At 39.9% G+C, this 17,447-nt stretch overlaps 1 protein-coding gene across 1 annotated transcript in view; it reads right to left on the bottom strand.

Annotated features, from left to right (window-relative positions):
• Window positions 1–15,507, bottom strand: part of LOC121384443 (gastrin/cholecystokinin type B receptor-like) — a 54,385-nt gene extending 38,878 nt beyond the window's left edge. The window contains exon 1 of the mRNA XM_041514841.1: window positions 14,297–15,507. Coding sequence (XP_041370775.1) covers window positions 14,297–14,657 — 361 coding nt within the window. The 5' untranslated portion in view covers window positions 14,658–15,507. The remainder of the gene's footprint in view (window positions 1–14,296) is intronic.
• Window positions 15,508–17,447: the final 1,940 nt, after the last annotated feature.

Here is a 17,447-nt window from a genome sequence, read left to right as displayed (position 1 = left end):
TACAGTCGCTAATATTTTATGCAGCAAAATATATTTAATATGTCATTATAATCGTTAAACAGTTTCTGTTAGTCGATAACATCTTAAAAATTGCAGCAAACTCAGGAATGTCCCTTTAAAGGTTAAAGATGTTATCGACTAATAGAGACTTTTTACCGATTGTAATTACATATCAAATATATTGTTTTTATATAAAATATTAGTGGCTGTATATTAAACATGTTTTTGATCGTTCTAATATTTTTACTAGGTTAAATTTCATTTTATTTCTTAAAATATTTTTTTTTCGTACGTTTGAAATTATTTGAAGACCAAATCCAACTTGGGCTTCTTACTAATATTAAGACGACCAGAAACACATTGAATATACAGATACTGATATTCTAAACAAGAAAATATATTTAATATGTAAGTTTATCGTAGAAATATTTTATTAGTTGGAAACATCTTACTATGCAGCAAACTCAGGAATGTCCCTTTAAGGTTAGAGTTTGGGTTGGATTTTGGTTTAGGATTAGGGTTAGAATTAGTATTAGGGTGAAAGTTCCACTTGGTGGTAGAGGGTAGGTAGATATCTTTTTCCATATTTATATTCTCTAGCTAAACAAAAAAGACAATCTAAAAGCAAAAATAGCACTCGTTTCATATATCCTTGGGAGAACAACTGCCTTTTGACACCGCTCTAATTACGGCCTCGGTAAACCGGACAAAAATCAAAAACAAGGATACAGTTTCACTATTTTTCTCCTGGTAACAAACCTCTTCTTAAACATCCATAACCGCCGATCACTCTGGTCAGTAAATACAAGGATTCTTGTTTGGCATTTTGTACGCGCTGGGCTGCATTCTTGACAGTGACTGACAAGCGAATAAGTGGGGTTAATGAAATAGCGCCGCCAGACTTCATAACAGGGAAAACCTTGGCGAAAATACCCGCTCTGTCGGTGGACGACATACTTACAAATGTAATAGATCAAAGGACTGATTCTCTCAGTAGACATTTATTTGTTTCTAATTCTATGTACGACAGTTATACGAAATGCGGTGATGCATTCTGCTCAAGCAATGAATACTGAACAGCAATAAGAAACGCGTATATTAATTTATCTTTATTGAATATTATATAACTGAATTTGCATCGCATTCGGGTTCTTTTGTGTATTGAAATTATCAACATATTCTGAACACTTTAGACCTATTTTGACAGTCTGTTTACCGAATTATTTGTATCATCTATCTATCTGTCTGTCTGTCTGCCTGTCTGACTGCCTGCCTGCCTGCCTACCTACCTACCTACCTCCCTCCCTACCTACCTACCTACCTCCCTACCTACCTGCCTACCTACCTACCTAAACACTCACCCACCCAAACAAACACCAACCCCCCTCCCACACACACACACACACACACACGCATCTATCTGCTGCTGAAGGGCGAATTAATACATAAATGGCAGTTCACCCCACCCCTAGTTGCTGGCACATTCTTTTGTATATATTTTAAATGTAATTTTAAAAAATCCCATTTGAAAGATAGCGGAACGTAGCTAACAAATTAAAATACTTAATGCCAAATAGCACTAAGAATATATAGATATATTTTAAATATATGAACAATTGACAATAGAAGCGTTCAAATTACATTAACACGAATCACTCTTTTGACAGTAAGAAACAAGCAGCGTTAACAATGAATGAATGAATGAATGGTTAATGACACCCCAGCACGAAAAACACATCGGCCATTGGGTGTCAAACTATGGTAATGCAAACAAATAAAGTGATGATCAACATCAACACAAGAATTCAAGAATTAAATAAAAACAGTGTAAAGAACTGTGCAAAGATACAAATATCACAGATAGATACTGACTTTTACTCAAAATTTAAATTTTGTGCTGTATTGGCCATTCTCAAAGAGAATGTTACACCCCTGCACGTTAACAATGATTACTACTGTTGTTCGGCGGTAACCAGATTGTTCCGCTTAGTGGTCAGTCTGGGATCGATCCCCATCGGTGGGCCCATTGAGCTATTTCTCGTTCCAGCCAGTGCACCACGACTGGTATATCAAAGGCCGTAGTATGTACTACCCTGTCTGTGGGACGGTGCATATAAAAGATCCCTTGCTGCTAATCGAAAAGAGTAGCCCATGAAGTGGCGACAGCGGGTTTCCTCTCTCATTATCTGTGTGGTCTATAACCATATTTTTGACACCATATAACCGTAAATAAAATGTGATGAGTGCGTCGTTAAATAAAGCATTTCTTTCTTTCTTTCTTTCTTAGTCGGCGGTAATTAACATCTGAATCCTCCACAGCAGAGACCAGCTCTAAGTTCAGCCAGCAAACATTTCCTAACGCTCGTGAACTATTTGATTAGATCCCGACGTGGCCATTTGGTTTAACGTGAAGCGCATAAACCAGTCTGGTGGACGTTTTTCTGCTCGGTCTTGTGGACGTTTTTCTGCTCGGTCTGGTGGACGTTTTACTGCTCAGTCTGGTGGACGTTTTTCTGCTCGGTCTGGTGGACGTTTTACTGCTCGGTCTGGAGGACGTTTTTCTGCTCGGTCTGGTGGACGTTTTTCTGCTCGGTCTGGTGGACGTTTTTCTGCTCAGTCTGGTGGACGTTTTTCTGCTCAGTCTGTGGACGTTTTACTGCTCAGTCTGGTGGACGTTTTACTGCTCAGTCTGGTGGACGTTTTTCTGCTCGGTCTGACTGAACGCAGCCCAGCCGTGACACTCGCGCTTCGCTAGGCTGACAATTCATTCTTCTTTGAAATACTACCGGCAACGATGGCTTGATCAATCCACACGGTTCCAGTTTTGGAAGTGCAATATCGATTAAATATTTATGGTGAAACAAAAACAAAGTTTGACAGATCACGTTTTTCGAGTTTTCGATGTTTGAGGTTTCGAAGTCTGTTATTACTAGTTTTAAGAACAATTCGACCGGGAACGTCGCTTCAGTTTGAGTGATCGAAGTTTTCGAGAGGTCGAAGTTTGAGCTATAGAAGTTTGATTGTATATTTATACATTGTATGGACACTTGAGCGTTTCTGAACACTGGATGTGGTTACCCAGTACACGCACATTCTCTGCTTTAACGCGCCAATAATTCAACTCTACTACTACCAGCCCACCCAGCCCCAACATTTCCTTGCTTCTGTCTGACCGACAAAACAGTTACCGTATTGCAAATTTTATCTCAGCGCAGGACAGTTTTGACAAGGCCGTAACTGGTTCCATCAGTCAGTGTCACGGTTTTGTCCATAGACGATCTAGAGCTGCCACTTTCCAAAGCAAACATTCTACTTTTGAAGGGCGATAATACACGCAATTTCTGTTCGTAGGAGGACTGGCACTCCAAGACTAACCGTCGAAATCTAAGCATACACGAGACTGAGGTCAGTGGCCGTTGAGGCAGTTTAGGTTGCATGCATTCGATGATCGCTGATTGAATAGGTGTTCTTTTACATACTTAAGGGGAAGAACGTTTGCTGCTACGTCAGGCGTGCTTCACAATACAAGTACGTTAATTAACGGTAAGGGCGTATCGTGATCTGGACCTGGAAGGGGGGTGGTGTGTGTGTGTGTGTGTGTGTGTGTGTGTGTGTGTGTGTGTGTGTGTGTGTTCGAATATGAACCAAGTGGACCTTTTTCTATTTTGTTTTTGCACCACCAGAAACTCCATATGTATAAACCTGTATGTTTTAGTTCTGAAAGCGGACCATTTGCTTCAGCGGGGAGGGGGTCGTCCGAACCTAGCCTACGCCCCTGAACGGCCTATCATATCCCTGAAAAGAGTAGTATATGTACCGGCAAAGATAGACCGAATACGCCTATCATATATATATATATATAAATATATCCCGCAATCACTGTATTCATTATCAAGATATGATGACTAGATAGATGACCTAAGCTCAACTCGAGTATTTTAGACTAGATTTTCAATAAACATACTCTTTAAATCATTTGTTTTAGTACTGTAAATGTAAATAAATTTTAGTTTTGCGATAACAATACAAAACGTTTATAGTTGTTTATGAATTGGAGATTAAAAACACCTTTTGAATGTCACAGAATGTAGCTAGCGTCTTACAAATAATGACGTCATATATCTTGTATGACGTCATACGGCAAAAGCCTTGCTAGGTTGATGATACTCGATTTGCGTACACAAAAATGGAATAAATAATGATTTTCCGACTATTCCTGTAGGATTGCAGGATAAAAGAAATAACCGGTTACTGTCTTAAGATATCGGCTTTATTCAGCTCAGGTTCATTTGATATGTAATTATTAGCACACCGATGTTCGTTCAGTTGACATGTAATTTATTTAGTATTGTAATATCCTTAGATCAAAAGGACACTCACACACACTCATACACTACCTCTACACTGGCCATTCAGACGCGGATCCAGGGGGGGGGGTCGAGGGGGTCTGGACCCCCCCCCCCCCCCCCCCGCTCGTGACCAGAGAGTTGATCTTAACAACGGGAATATACTTCAAATCCATCTAAAGCTATCTTCAAATATGAAAATTTCCTATCGAGGGGGGCCCTTCAAAGGCTCAAGACTGAACCCCCCCCCCCTGCTAAAATTCCTGGATCCGCCCCTGCCATTCCATTCCTCGGACATTTGGCTAAAGCCTCTGTATCTTAACTAGCCACTTTGCCCCAGCCTAAACAGAGGGGTCGAGAATACAATGTTGTTCTGGTCATCATTGTGTTCGGATAGTTCTTTGAAAACAAAGATCAGCGGCATTACTGTTGTAAAGCCCGAGGCTTTGGTGGCGACTTGCTTGCACTGGTAACTCACGAGAGACAGATAATTTATCACTCCTTTCTATAATTAAGTCCTGGTTTCCTGTCGTATTTTGTTTTAATCACTGCAGTGATGTGTGAGGAATCAAACCACTATATAGATGCTGTACATTTTGGACGAAAAAGACAATGATTTATTAAGATCAGTGGTGAGTCCAGTCAGACCGAACATCCAAGTTCAAGTTCTTTATTGCGTTAAGTTTTGCAACTTATCAGCATTATAACAATGCAATACAATATTATGTACAATAGTGCGGAACAATGGTGGAGAATGACGAACATAAACATATAACATCCGCTAGGCTGGTTTAAATGCGATTCACGGTAAACAAAATGGTCACGTTGGGAGCCAATCAAATAGTTCGCGATCTTAGCGAAACGCTCGCTGGTTGAAATTGGGACAGTTTTGGATTACTGTTGAATAAAGTCCAGACATTAACGTAATGCTATTTGAATGGCGTTGCCATGACGTTAAAGTCTGGACTTTATTAAAGTCTAGACTTTAAGGTTTATAAGCACGGTGCCAGGTGTGGTGCTTATAAAAAATATTAGAGTCTAGACTCGAGACTTAAATAGAGTCTGAGACACTAATGTCATGACAACGCCATGCAAATTGTATGTGTGTGACGTCATTAGAATATTGACATCCAATAATCAATGTGCTCTAGTTGTGTCGTTAAACAAAGCAAACAAACTAATAAAAGTTTTATAAGCTCGGTCCCAGCGTTGTGTCTGGAAAAGAACAACTGAGTAGAGTGTTGGGGGGGGGGGGGGGGGAGTCATAAAAAAGGAATTACGGCAGAGTAATATACTAGTACATGTAGTGTCTTCTACAACTATACAAAACGGGTACGTTTAAATGTTTTCGTATTTTGACCTTGCCCTTATATTAGTATGAATTTTGTCACGACTACAGAAAAGTGCATATAAATGATTCCATGCTGCAGTGATGGTAGGAGTATTTTATGTGGAGGCAGGGCCCCTTCCCCTCTCTCTTTCGATCAAATGTCAAAATAATCATATGTTAGTCACTAGCCACAGTACTCCGCCGTTAGAGAGCTGAACACACATCTGGACAGTTATTACAGAGTGATTATAACTGTCAAAATACCAGCCAAGTTCTGGCAGCAGAGTATTCGTGCTATATTATCACCAAATTACAGTAATTAAAAATGTGCAGAGATATTGTTAAATATTCCTTTTTAATTTGCCCTAAAAAAAACTGTCTCGAAAAAAATATGGAACGTTAAATGTTTGACATCCAGCAGTCGATGGTTAATAAATCAATGGGCTCTAGTGGTGTCGTTACACAAAACAAACTACTAACTACTAGTATATTAACGTTTCGTTCAATAAACCATTTCGTCCATTATTCTACAGTAATCTGAAGTTCCTTACATACATTGACTGATATAATAAACTGTATACTTTATAACGTTACCATCAGTTTATATTTACAGCACTATCCTATTATTATGGAGTCACACACGTGGGTGGCACAACGTCTGGATTGTGTGTCAGTTACCATAATATACATTTTAAATGTAAATAACATATATTTAATGAATAATTAACGAATTACATGTCCCTTGTGGAGAATGCGTTTATCTCGATCGTTTGGCGATAAACTGATGTAGCATATACCGGACACTTCCATAGAATATCCACACGCAATTCATTACTGATGAACGTACACTTTGACTCATCTTCAATTTAGAGATTCAAAGAAAGAAATGTTTTATTTAACGACGCACTCAACACATTTTATTTACGGTTATATGGCGTCAGTCATATGGTTAAGGACCACACAGATTTTGAGAGGAAACGCGAGCAAGGGATCTTTTATTTGCGCTTCCCACGGGCAGGATAGCACAAACCATGGCCTTTGTTGAACCAGTTATGGATCACTGGTCGTTTACACCTACCCATTGAGCCTTGCGGAGCACTCACTCAAGGTTTGGAGACGGTATCTGGATTAAAAGTCCCATGCCTCGACTGCGATCCGAACCCAGTACCTACCAGCCTGTAGACCGATGGCCTAACCACGACGCCACCGATGCCGGTTTAGAGATTGAAATGCAATTCCCTAGTTAACACCAATATAACCCTACCTTATTCCTACCATGCCCAGTATTTAACCCTATCCTTATTCCTAACCATAATGTGGGATTGCTTAAGCTAATAATGTATGTGGGGAAATCACATGTGAACCCAGGGGTCTAATTCTCTAACATCTCTTAAGCAACATGGCATCATTGTTTCCGCTTTGTTTTTGTTTTGCATTGCACTGCGATATGGCAAGGTCGCGAGAGTTCGGTGAATTAGGCCCCTGGGCAGTAACTCTCTGTTGCGAAGGGTGGAATATCTCGGTGATGGAACGTTCGCATGGGGTGCGATGGGTCACGGGCGTTCGGATCCTGGTTCTTTAATTAGTGTCACTCTATGGAAGGGATCATGCTGTATTGCGTTGTCGAATATATATATATATATATATATAGATATATATATATATATATATATATATATATATATATATATATAGACACACACACACACATATAACATACACACATACATACATACATACATACACACACACACACACACACACACATACATACATACACACACAGACACACATACATACATACATACATACACACACACACAGACAGACAGACAGACATACATACATATACACAGACACACATACACACACACATACAGATACACATACAGACATACACACATCACACATACACACACACATACATACATACATACACACACACATACACACACACACACATACACACACACATACATACATACATACAGTCAAGCCTTTCTTAAGCGGTAACAGAAGGGACTAGAGAAAAGCGACTGCTTAAGACAGGGGGCCGTTGATTACAGGTTGCCACACATACAGTCTTTTAAATTTTGGTTGTCGTTTCTTCTCTTTTTTTGCCTTTCGTCGTCTGTACCGCTAATTAATAGTTGTGTGCTTCACAGTTGACTATAAATAAACTTCCTCCTTAAAAAAAACATAAGGTAATTGGAATGTATTAATTTAACCGTTCTCAATATGTTTTCTCTTTCCATTTAATTATTTATGTCCTTCATGCAGTGTATTGGCATAGCAAGTGAATCTAAAAATGTCAAGCTTAGCCTACTCAGAGGCAATTAGATGTGCTGAACCATGTCGCTGTTGTCAAAATATCCCTTTTATATAATATATACTGTGGCCGCTTAATATCGGTATTTTAGCGATTTGGGATCCGATTTAGGTGGCCGCTGGCCGCTGGCCGCGTTAGCAGGTGACCGCTTATTACAGGTGCCTTTACATCAAAAATCGTTTGAGAGACAAAGAAGTCGCCGGTTTAGGCAGGTTACCGCTGATTACGGGTGGCTGCTAGGACAGATTTAACTATGTATACATATTATATATGTATGCGCATTGCTCGTTCCATCGAGTGGCACTAATTAAAGACCCAGAAACCCCAACCTGGACTCGAACGCCCGTACGATGGGTCGTATGTATAACCATCATTGATCAGATGGTCTCGAGTTTATTATCTCTCATCTCAACCAGTGCACTGCAACACCAAAGGCCGTGGTATATACTGTCTTACTTGTGTAAAAGTGCATATAAAATAGTTCTTGCTGCTTCTCGGTAGGCGTAGACATTGGTGGCAGTGACTTCTCTTTCTCTGCTTCACACTGCAAATAACTGTTAGATATCGAACAGTCTTAGTTTTAAAATGTGCTGCGGTGTCATTAAACAAAAGTTTCTTTTCTTTCGCTATGCGTGATAGTGCACATCTTGCAGTATACAGAGTGCAGTTCTAAGTTCATAACTACACTATTTACAACCACAAATGTACTCGTTGTTTGAAATATTAACACTGATAGAAATGATCTCAGCGCCACCAGTTAATATTGTTGTCTTAAACATGATTTGGTGATTATGCAATTTTAGAGCCTAAACCCTCAGACTACAGAGCCAGTGGATGGTATTTAATTGAAAGTGTAGGGCCCTCTATTTTCAAATACACTCCGCGAGACCGTGGAGTCTAAACTTTGAATGTCATGGCAACGCCATATAAATTGCATGCGTAGAACTTAATTAGAGATTTGAGTCTAAACTATTAACATTTTATTAGAACGTTCCCCCAAATTTGTTACTCGTCGTAGCTTGACGCAGGCCGTCAAAAATCGTCGTAGATAGACGAAGGCCGTCACGAAACGTCGTAGATCGACGCAGGCTGTCACAAAACGTCGTATCGACGCAGGCCATCACAAATGGTCGTAGATAAACGAAGGACATCACACAATGAATGAATGAATGAATGTTTGTTTAACGACACCCCAGCACAAAAATACATATCGGCTATTGGGTGTCACAAATTGTAAGTATATGAACATATTTACATCACAAAACGTCGTAGGCCGTCACAACACGTCGTAGATAAACGAAGGTCGTCACAAAACGTCGTAGATCGACGAAGGCCGTCACAAAACGTCGTAGATCGACACACCCCATCACACATCATCGTTGATCGATGCAGGCCGTCAACAATTGTCGTAAATCGACAAAGGCCGTCACAAATTGTCGTAGATCGACACAGGCCGTCACAAATCGTCGCATATTGACGCATGCCGTCGCAAATTGTCGTAGATCGACAAAGGCCGTCACAAATTTTCGTAGATCGACACAGGCCGTCACAAATCGTCGCATATTGACGCATGCCGTCGCAAATTGTCGTAGATCGACGGAGGCCGTCACAAATTGTCGTACGTCTACGCAGGTCGTCACAAATCGTCACAGTCCGTCACAAATTGTCGCAGATCGACGCAGGCCGTCACAAATTGTTGTAGATCGACGGAGGCCGTCACAAATTGTCGTAGATCGACGGTAGCTGTTACAAATTGTCGTAAATCGACGGAAGCCGTCACAAATTGTCGTAAATCGACGGAGGCCGTCACAAATTGTCGTAAATCGACGGAAGCCGTTAAAAATTGTCGTACATCGACGGTAGCCGTTACAAATTGTCGTAAATCGACGGAGGCCGTCACAAATTGTCGTAAATCGACGGTAGCTGTTACAAATTGTCGTACATCGATGCAGGCAGTTACAAATTGTTGTAGATCGCGGAGGCAGTCACACATTGGCGTAGATCGACACAGGCCGTTACAAATTGTCATAGGTCGACGCAGGCCGTCACAAATTGTCGTAGATCGACGGAGGCCGTCACAAATTGTCGTAGATCGACGGTAACCGTTACAAATTGTCGTACATCGATGCAGCCCGTTTCAAATTGTTGTAGATCGCGGAGGCAGTCACACATTGGCGTAGATCGACACAGGCCGTTACAAATTGTCATAGATCGACGCAGGCCGTCACAAATTGTCATAGATGACCGTTAAAATTGTCGTAGATCGACACAGATCATCACACATCGTCGGCGATCGACGCAGGCCATCACAAATTGTTGTAGATGACTGTTACAAATCGTCGCTGATCGACGCAGGCCGTCACAAATTGTCGTAGATGGTCGTTAACAATTGTCGTAGATCGACACAGGCCGTTGGAAATTGTCGTATATCAACACTACCCGTTACAAATTATCGGATATGGACACATGTTGTCATAAATTGTCGTAGATCGACACAGGCCATCACAAGTTGTCGTAGATCGACACAGGCCGTTACAAATTGTCGTATATCAACACTACCCGTTACAAATTATCGGATATGGACACATGTTGTCACAAATTGTCGTAGATCTACGCAGGTTGTTACAAGTTGTCGTAGATCGACACAGGCCGTTACAAATTGTCGTATATCAACACAGGCCGTCACAAGTTGTCGTAGATCGACACAGGCCGTTACAAATTGTCGTATATCAACACTACCCGTTACAAATTATGGGATATGGTCACATGTTGTCACAAATTGTCGTAGATCTACGCAGGTTGTCAAAAATTGTCGTAGATTTACGCAGGTTGTTACAAGTTGTCGTAGATCGACACAGGCCGTCACAAGTTGTCGTAGATCGACACAGGCCGTTACAAGGTCGACACAGGCCGTTACAAGTTGTCGTAAATCGACAGAGGCCGTTACAAGTTGTCGTAGGTCGACACAGGCCGTCACAAGTTGTCGTAGATCGACACAGGCCGTCACAAGTTGTCGTAGATCGACACAGGCCGTCACAAATTGTCGTATATCAACACTACCCGTTACAAATTATCGGATATGGACACAGGCTGTCACAAATTGTCGTAGATCGACGCAGGTCGTCACAATTTGCCCAGAACAACTTTGCAATGATTTGTGGCCGTCTGCGGCATGTCACATGGGAATAAGTCTTTAACAAGTAAAAGAACAGTTTAAAGATAAAATTAAATGAATGAAAACTGAAATATAAAAACACAATACGTTCATATAAAACGTTTGAAGGTAACATGAGTATTTCTATTAAATGTAATCACAATACTAACTGAAAAACAGTTTTTGCGCAACACTGAGTTGAGTGTTGAACCAAACAGGGCGCTATGCCTAGCTTAGTCACAGATTCCCGACCGAACATTGTGCAGTTATAAAACGCATGTGTTACCACCAATCTGTATGCATCTGTAGAATATTTATTTCTGAAATATTGTTAGGAACATTGTGTTCAGTATCGCTTTGCGATTCGCTACACAATTTTAAAATATTAATCATGCGGCTCGCTACACAATTTTAAAATATTAAAGCATGCGAATCGCTACACTTTTAAAATGTTAAAGCATGCGATTCGCTACACAATTTTAAAATATTAATCATGCAATTCGCTACATATTTTTAAAAGATTAATCAATGTTCAATTCACTAAAAATATCGCTAATCAAGCTTTTGAAAACAAAATTTTCCCTGCAAATTGTATATGTGTTCCACACGCCACACAGCATTCTGTGAAGACAAAACTGAATAAAACAAAACACAGCTGAGCAATGCACCCCCTGAAACCAATGCTAAATATTGTTAAAATGTGTTTATGCCGAAAAATGGCCATGTTATGATTCTTGTGACCGATTTATGAATCCATAGTACAACGGCTTAATGAAATAAAAACTGCAAAACCCCCCACATTATTACAAAATCGTTGTTCTATACACGACAGAACATTTTCAGTCTGTGACAAGAGGGTATGCAGAAGTTTTCAAGGGAGGCAGTGCATCTTTTAAAATGGACACATATAATAGCGAACCTGAAGCCAAAAACACACAACCGAACATGATGGTGTGTGTGTGTGTGTGTGTGTGTGTGTGTGTGTGTGTGTGTGTGTGGGGTGGGGGTGGGGGGGTGTGGGGGTGGGGGGGGGGCTGATTGGGTGTAGCCCAGTGGTTAGTAAAGCGCTCGGTTGAATCGCGGTCGGTCTAGGATCGATCCCTGTCGGTGAGCTCATTGAATTATTTTTTGTTCCGGCCAGTGCACAACGGCCGTGGTATGTGCTATTATGTCTGTGGGATGGTGCATATAAAAGATCCCTTGCTACTAATGGGGAAAATGTAGCTGTTTTTTTCAAAGACTTTGTCAGAATAGCAAATGTTTGATATCCAATAGCCAATGATTAATAAATCAATGTGATGTCGTTAAACAGAACACACTTTTTAACTGTTTCCAATCATGATATTACGATTTCTTCATTAAGAAAGACATAACAGATTCATTAGGGTCATGTTACACACTCGATTTCCACGGTCCTAAGACTCGCACCTACGTGACATGACTATACAATTAGCACACGCACCTTGCATGTCGAGTCCTCGGTGTAAATCAGTGAAGTGAACTGTAAACTCTATCGTGAATAACAATGAGCAATAATTGCAAATGACCCCTAGTTGCCAGGTCTCGATAACATTTTCTAGTAACCTCGTAACATTTTCATATTGAATTATCAAAGCAATGAGCAGCCATTTACCAACTTATTGGATCATTTTAGGTCATGTGCTTCAAAGCAAACTGATTCACAGCAATCGACCAACTTATAAGGACTGAGATTAAATAAAAATAGTGTTTTGGCCTGTTGTGACAGGCCGTATAAGAGAACTACAACCAAACACCAAATGTCATATGCGTCAAAACTGCTAGTTGGCACAAGCCAAAATCTATCTTGTCATTCGTAGTGTGATTCATAGAAAAAGCCACTACTTTGTCAAAACATCCTTTGGACTTTCTTGCAAATAGATACGATTTTGCAAACGTTAAAGTTGTATCGTTCATATTTACCTTTAAAGTGACAGAACGTAGTTTTTAAGCACTAAGACGTATATGTTTTTGCTTTTAGAGCCATTTTTTTGGGGTGGGTTTTTTTTATAACAACAATCAGCATTTTTTTGTTGTTTATATTATCCATTTCTACACATCAGAAGTGCTTCTGGTCATCCTGGTGTTTCTAATACCATGAAATACATTTTTCATATTAAAAAAAGACGTCTCTCTGAAAAGTAACGGTTATAAAGACGAGCAGTAGTCTACTTTTTAAGGGTATTTCCCCGTTTGAGCGTTACAGGTTTATAGATGAACTAAACGTAGTGTCCATTTTCACAGGTTGAAACTAGGGTCTGCCACTTTAAACTACAACCAAATCTAAGATTCTGCATTCTCTAAACGCTCCAAGAGTTCATGCATAAGACGAAGCTTGATGTGCGGTCGATTCGGGATCGAACCCCGTCGGTGGGCTATTTTTTGTTCCAGCCAATGTACCAGGACTGATATATCAAAGGCCGTGATATGTGCTATCCTGTCTGTGGGATGGTGCATAAAAAAGATCTCTTTCCACTAATGGAAAAATTTAGCGGGTTTGACATCCAATAGCCAAAGATTAATAAATCAATTTGCTCTAGTGGTGTCGTTAAACAAAACAAAACAAACTTTAACTTTTAACTTTTTTATATTTTAACTATATCCATTATTTACAGTTTCAATCGCTCCTTCCCGTCATTTTCTAACAGTAAACAATACAACTATGTACAGCTTTAATAAACTCGCATGTTTTGACTATCAGCAGATATCGTTAATCGCCTTACTGCTATAAACATTCTCACCGACATTGCTTACTACAGAGTACATTGTACTACCAAATCGATAAGACTTAACTGAGGTTATCGCCGTATTGGTTCTGAAGGCGTTACGCTTTCAGAGGCACTATGGAGAAATCCTCACTTACCCGTAACTTAAAGTATACAAAAGCAGTCATATAGCAATGACGGGCCAAGGGAACAGAACTTGATTATTTATTTTAACAGCTTCAGTATCTATCTATCTATCTATCTATCTATCTATCTATCTATCTAATTATATATATATATATGAATGACGGACTATGAGAAGAACACAGAAATTGAATATTTATTTTAACAGCTTCAGTATTAGAAATGCACACAAAAAGCTGGCGCATTACGCAGACATAAAGGTAAACTTACACATTACATTTCCGAAGTACCACTCGTCTTCAGCAAACACTTCGGTGAGGGCTGTCGGTAGAGCAATGAGAATAACCATCAGATCAGCCAGGGCCAAGTTCACGAGAAACACATTTGTAGAGGTGCGCATGCTCCGCTCCAGACCGACAGCAGCAACGACCAGGATGTTGCCGACGGTCCCGCTGATAAAGATAATGATATACAGAGACGTCGTCGCAACAAGGAGGTACGTTGGAATCACCGGCATTTGGCCTCTCTCGCCACTTCCACTTCCATTACAGTTGCGATATTCCGATAAGTTGTAGAGGTGCGAAACATTCGAGTTATCCGAGTTAAGGAGATGGCAGTTATTTTCTTCCATAACTGATGTTCTCTTTTTTTGTATGTTTTCCTAACTGATATTAACTTTTTGAGTTTTCTTGATAATCACTTTTTGTATTTTCTAATATTCACTTTTGTGTGTTTCCAAATATTCACTTTTTTGTATTTTTTACGTTCACTTAACAGTGAAATTAACTTTGTGGGTTTTTTTAGTTTCCTAGCTAATATTCACTTTTCGTGTTTCCTTTTATTAAGCCAATACAATACATCGACTTAAAAAAACATATGGTTGTTAGTCAACGTTTGTCCAAATGAAACTGTTGTGCTAACAGTTGTCGGGTAATGATTGATAGAATTTATTCGTTTCGGGATAAATGTGGTTATTAAAGAAAACAATGATGCAACTGTTCCTTTTAATATAATGGAAAAAATTGCAAACTTTTCGTCTGGTGTCTTCAGTAATTTCTTATCAAAGTATTCCACAATGAAGCATTCAGAATGTTGATTTGAAACTGTTTTTTACAAAGTGTTTAACAATACTACAACAAAGTGAAACTGCAAACTGTTTTCCATGTGTTGGTCGTGTCTTCAATAAATCAGTTAACAAAATATCCCACAATCGAATTGTTCAGAAGAAATGTTCAATAGTTCAACCATCCACCTTTTTTCCTCTACTATCTACACGATGGAAACAACGAATAACCGATGCCGCGTTCCGAAATGTGATTTGAATCGGTTGATGGCCGGTATATATTGATCGACTCTGCCGTAGACGCCCGGCGCCGTGCTTATATGCCCGTCAATCAGATGGTTATGTATAAGCAGCGATATTGTGAAAACACTCTTCACTGGTCGCCTGTCACAATGAAGGTGGGGTCTTCGAAAAAACAGCACGTCCTATCCATAACGGTTTTTTCCGCCGAGGGGCGATATTCTGTTATTAATCAATCCAGTTAACGGCAATGACTCTAGACAATATAAAATATATTTGGTTATTACTGCTTTTAAAAGACACACAAAAACACCTGTTAACATAGAACGTCTGGCTTACATGATGGACAAATGTAATGTGGTTCTGGTCTACGTATTGTTTATAGTAGCTCGAGATGTATTTTTATGCAGAACAGGGAAACGTACGCGGTTAATCTAACAACAAGACCTAAATCGTATCTCTGAACGACGCGGAATCGAGATGACGTCAGGCAAAGTCGTGATTGCTGCCATGATCCGGTATCAGGTGCTCGTCCTTAGGAGGACGGCCACTCCCTCGGATAGTGGAAACACGATGTAACATCCCTCCTGTCACTCCCTGAGGACTGCCACTCAAGATTAGCTTAGAAAACCCAAACTTACACAGGATAGAGACTCAATGGAATATGTATAGCTGTTATGATATCAGGTGTTCGCGAAAGTTCAGTGTTAACTGTGTCTTATTTTCGTGGGACTGGAGCTGGCTATATATATATATATATATATATATATATATATATATATATATATATATATATATACATAGTAGAGGCCTTAGTCACCGGGGGAGAGGAGGAGAGGAGGAGAAAAATATCCGGAAATATTATTAAAACTTAAAGAAAATTCTCATCTTAACCGCTTAAGGAGTTTTAGACTATTAACTACTCAAGTGCCCCTCAACAAAACATTCTAGCTATATATGCACACACACACACACACACACACACACACACACACACACACACACACACACACACACACACACACACACACACACACACTGTGTGAGTGTGTGTGTGTGTGTGTGTGTGTGTGTGTGTGTGTGCGTGTGTGTCTTGTTTGTGTGCGTCTATATAGGAGTATACTACCAAATTAAATCTCATAGACAACAATAGTAACATGTAAACTCCTCCTACCTGCAGCGTATCAATCGACATAAACGCCACGGATATAAATAATACCACCCCATACCCTTAAAGTGAATAAGATAAAATGGGGGAGGGGGGGGGGGGGGTCAAGCTGCTCATTTCTGAAATAACGGGTAGCGTCTATGGCGACCCAAGTTCCGCAAAATATTTGACAACCTTTTTTTACAGGTACCCCATACATGTTTCAAGCACAATGCTACTTGACACAGTGGTACTAGATGAAATAAAATTGCCTAAATCAAACGATTTGTTTTTACAACCAACACACTCACATTTATTACCAATCACAAGACTTATGGTGTTACACTTCTCTATCAAAAGTTGGGTGCACCTCGAACTTTGATCCGGCCAGAAGTTATTTGGTTTAGTACAACCATATAATATGAGTATATGTGTGTCTTGTTTGTGTGCGTCTATATAATGTGTGTGTGTGTGTGTGTGTGTGTGTGTGTGTGTGTGTGTTTTTGTGTTTGTGCGTATGAGTGTATGTGAGAGTCCTGTTTGTGTGCGTCTATATAATGTGTGTTTGTGCGTATGAGTGTATGTGTGTGTCCTGTTTGTGTGTGTCTATATAATGTGTGTGTGTGTGTGTGTGTGTGTGTGTGTGTATGTTTCTGTGTATGTGTGTGTCCTGTTTGTGTGCGTCTATATAATATGTGTGTATCTTCTTTGTGTGCAACTATATAATGTGTGTGTGTGTATGTGTGTATCTTGTTTGTGTGCGACTATATAATGTGTATGTGTGTATCTTGTTTGTGTGCGACTATATAATGCGTGTGTGTATGTGTGTGTCTTGTTTGTGTGCGTCTATATAATGTGTGTGTATGTGTGTATCTTGTTTGTGTGCGACTATATAGTGCGTGTGTGTATGTGTGTATCTTGTTTGTGCGCAACTATATAATATGTGTGTGTGTGTGTATGTGTGTGTCTTG

This window comes from Gigantopelta aegis, chromosome 10 (genome assembly GCF_016097555.1).
Source record: "Gigantopelta aegis isolate Gae_Host chromosome 10, Gae_host_genome, whole genome shotgun sequence".
In the NCBI taxonomy this organism is placed as follows: Eukaryota; Metazoa; Mollusca; class Gastropoda; order Neomphalida; family Peltospiridae; genus Gigantopelta; species Gigantopelta aegis.
Note: the sequence above shows the minus strand (reverse complement) of the source record. Positions and strands in the feature narration are given on the sequence as shown.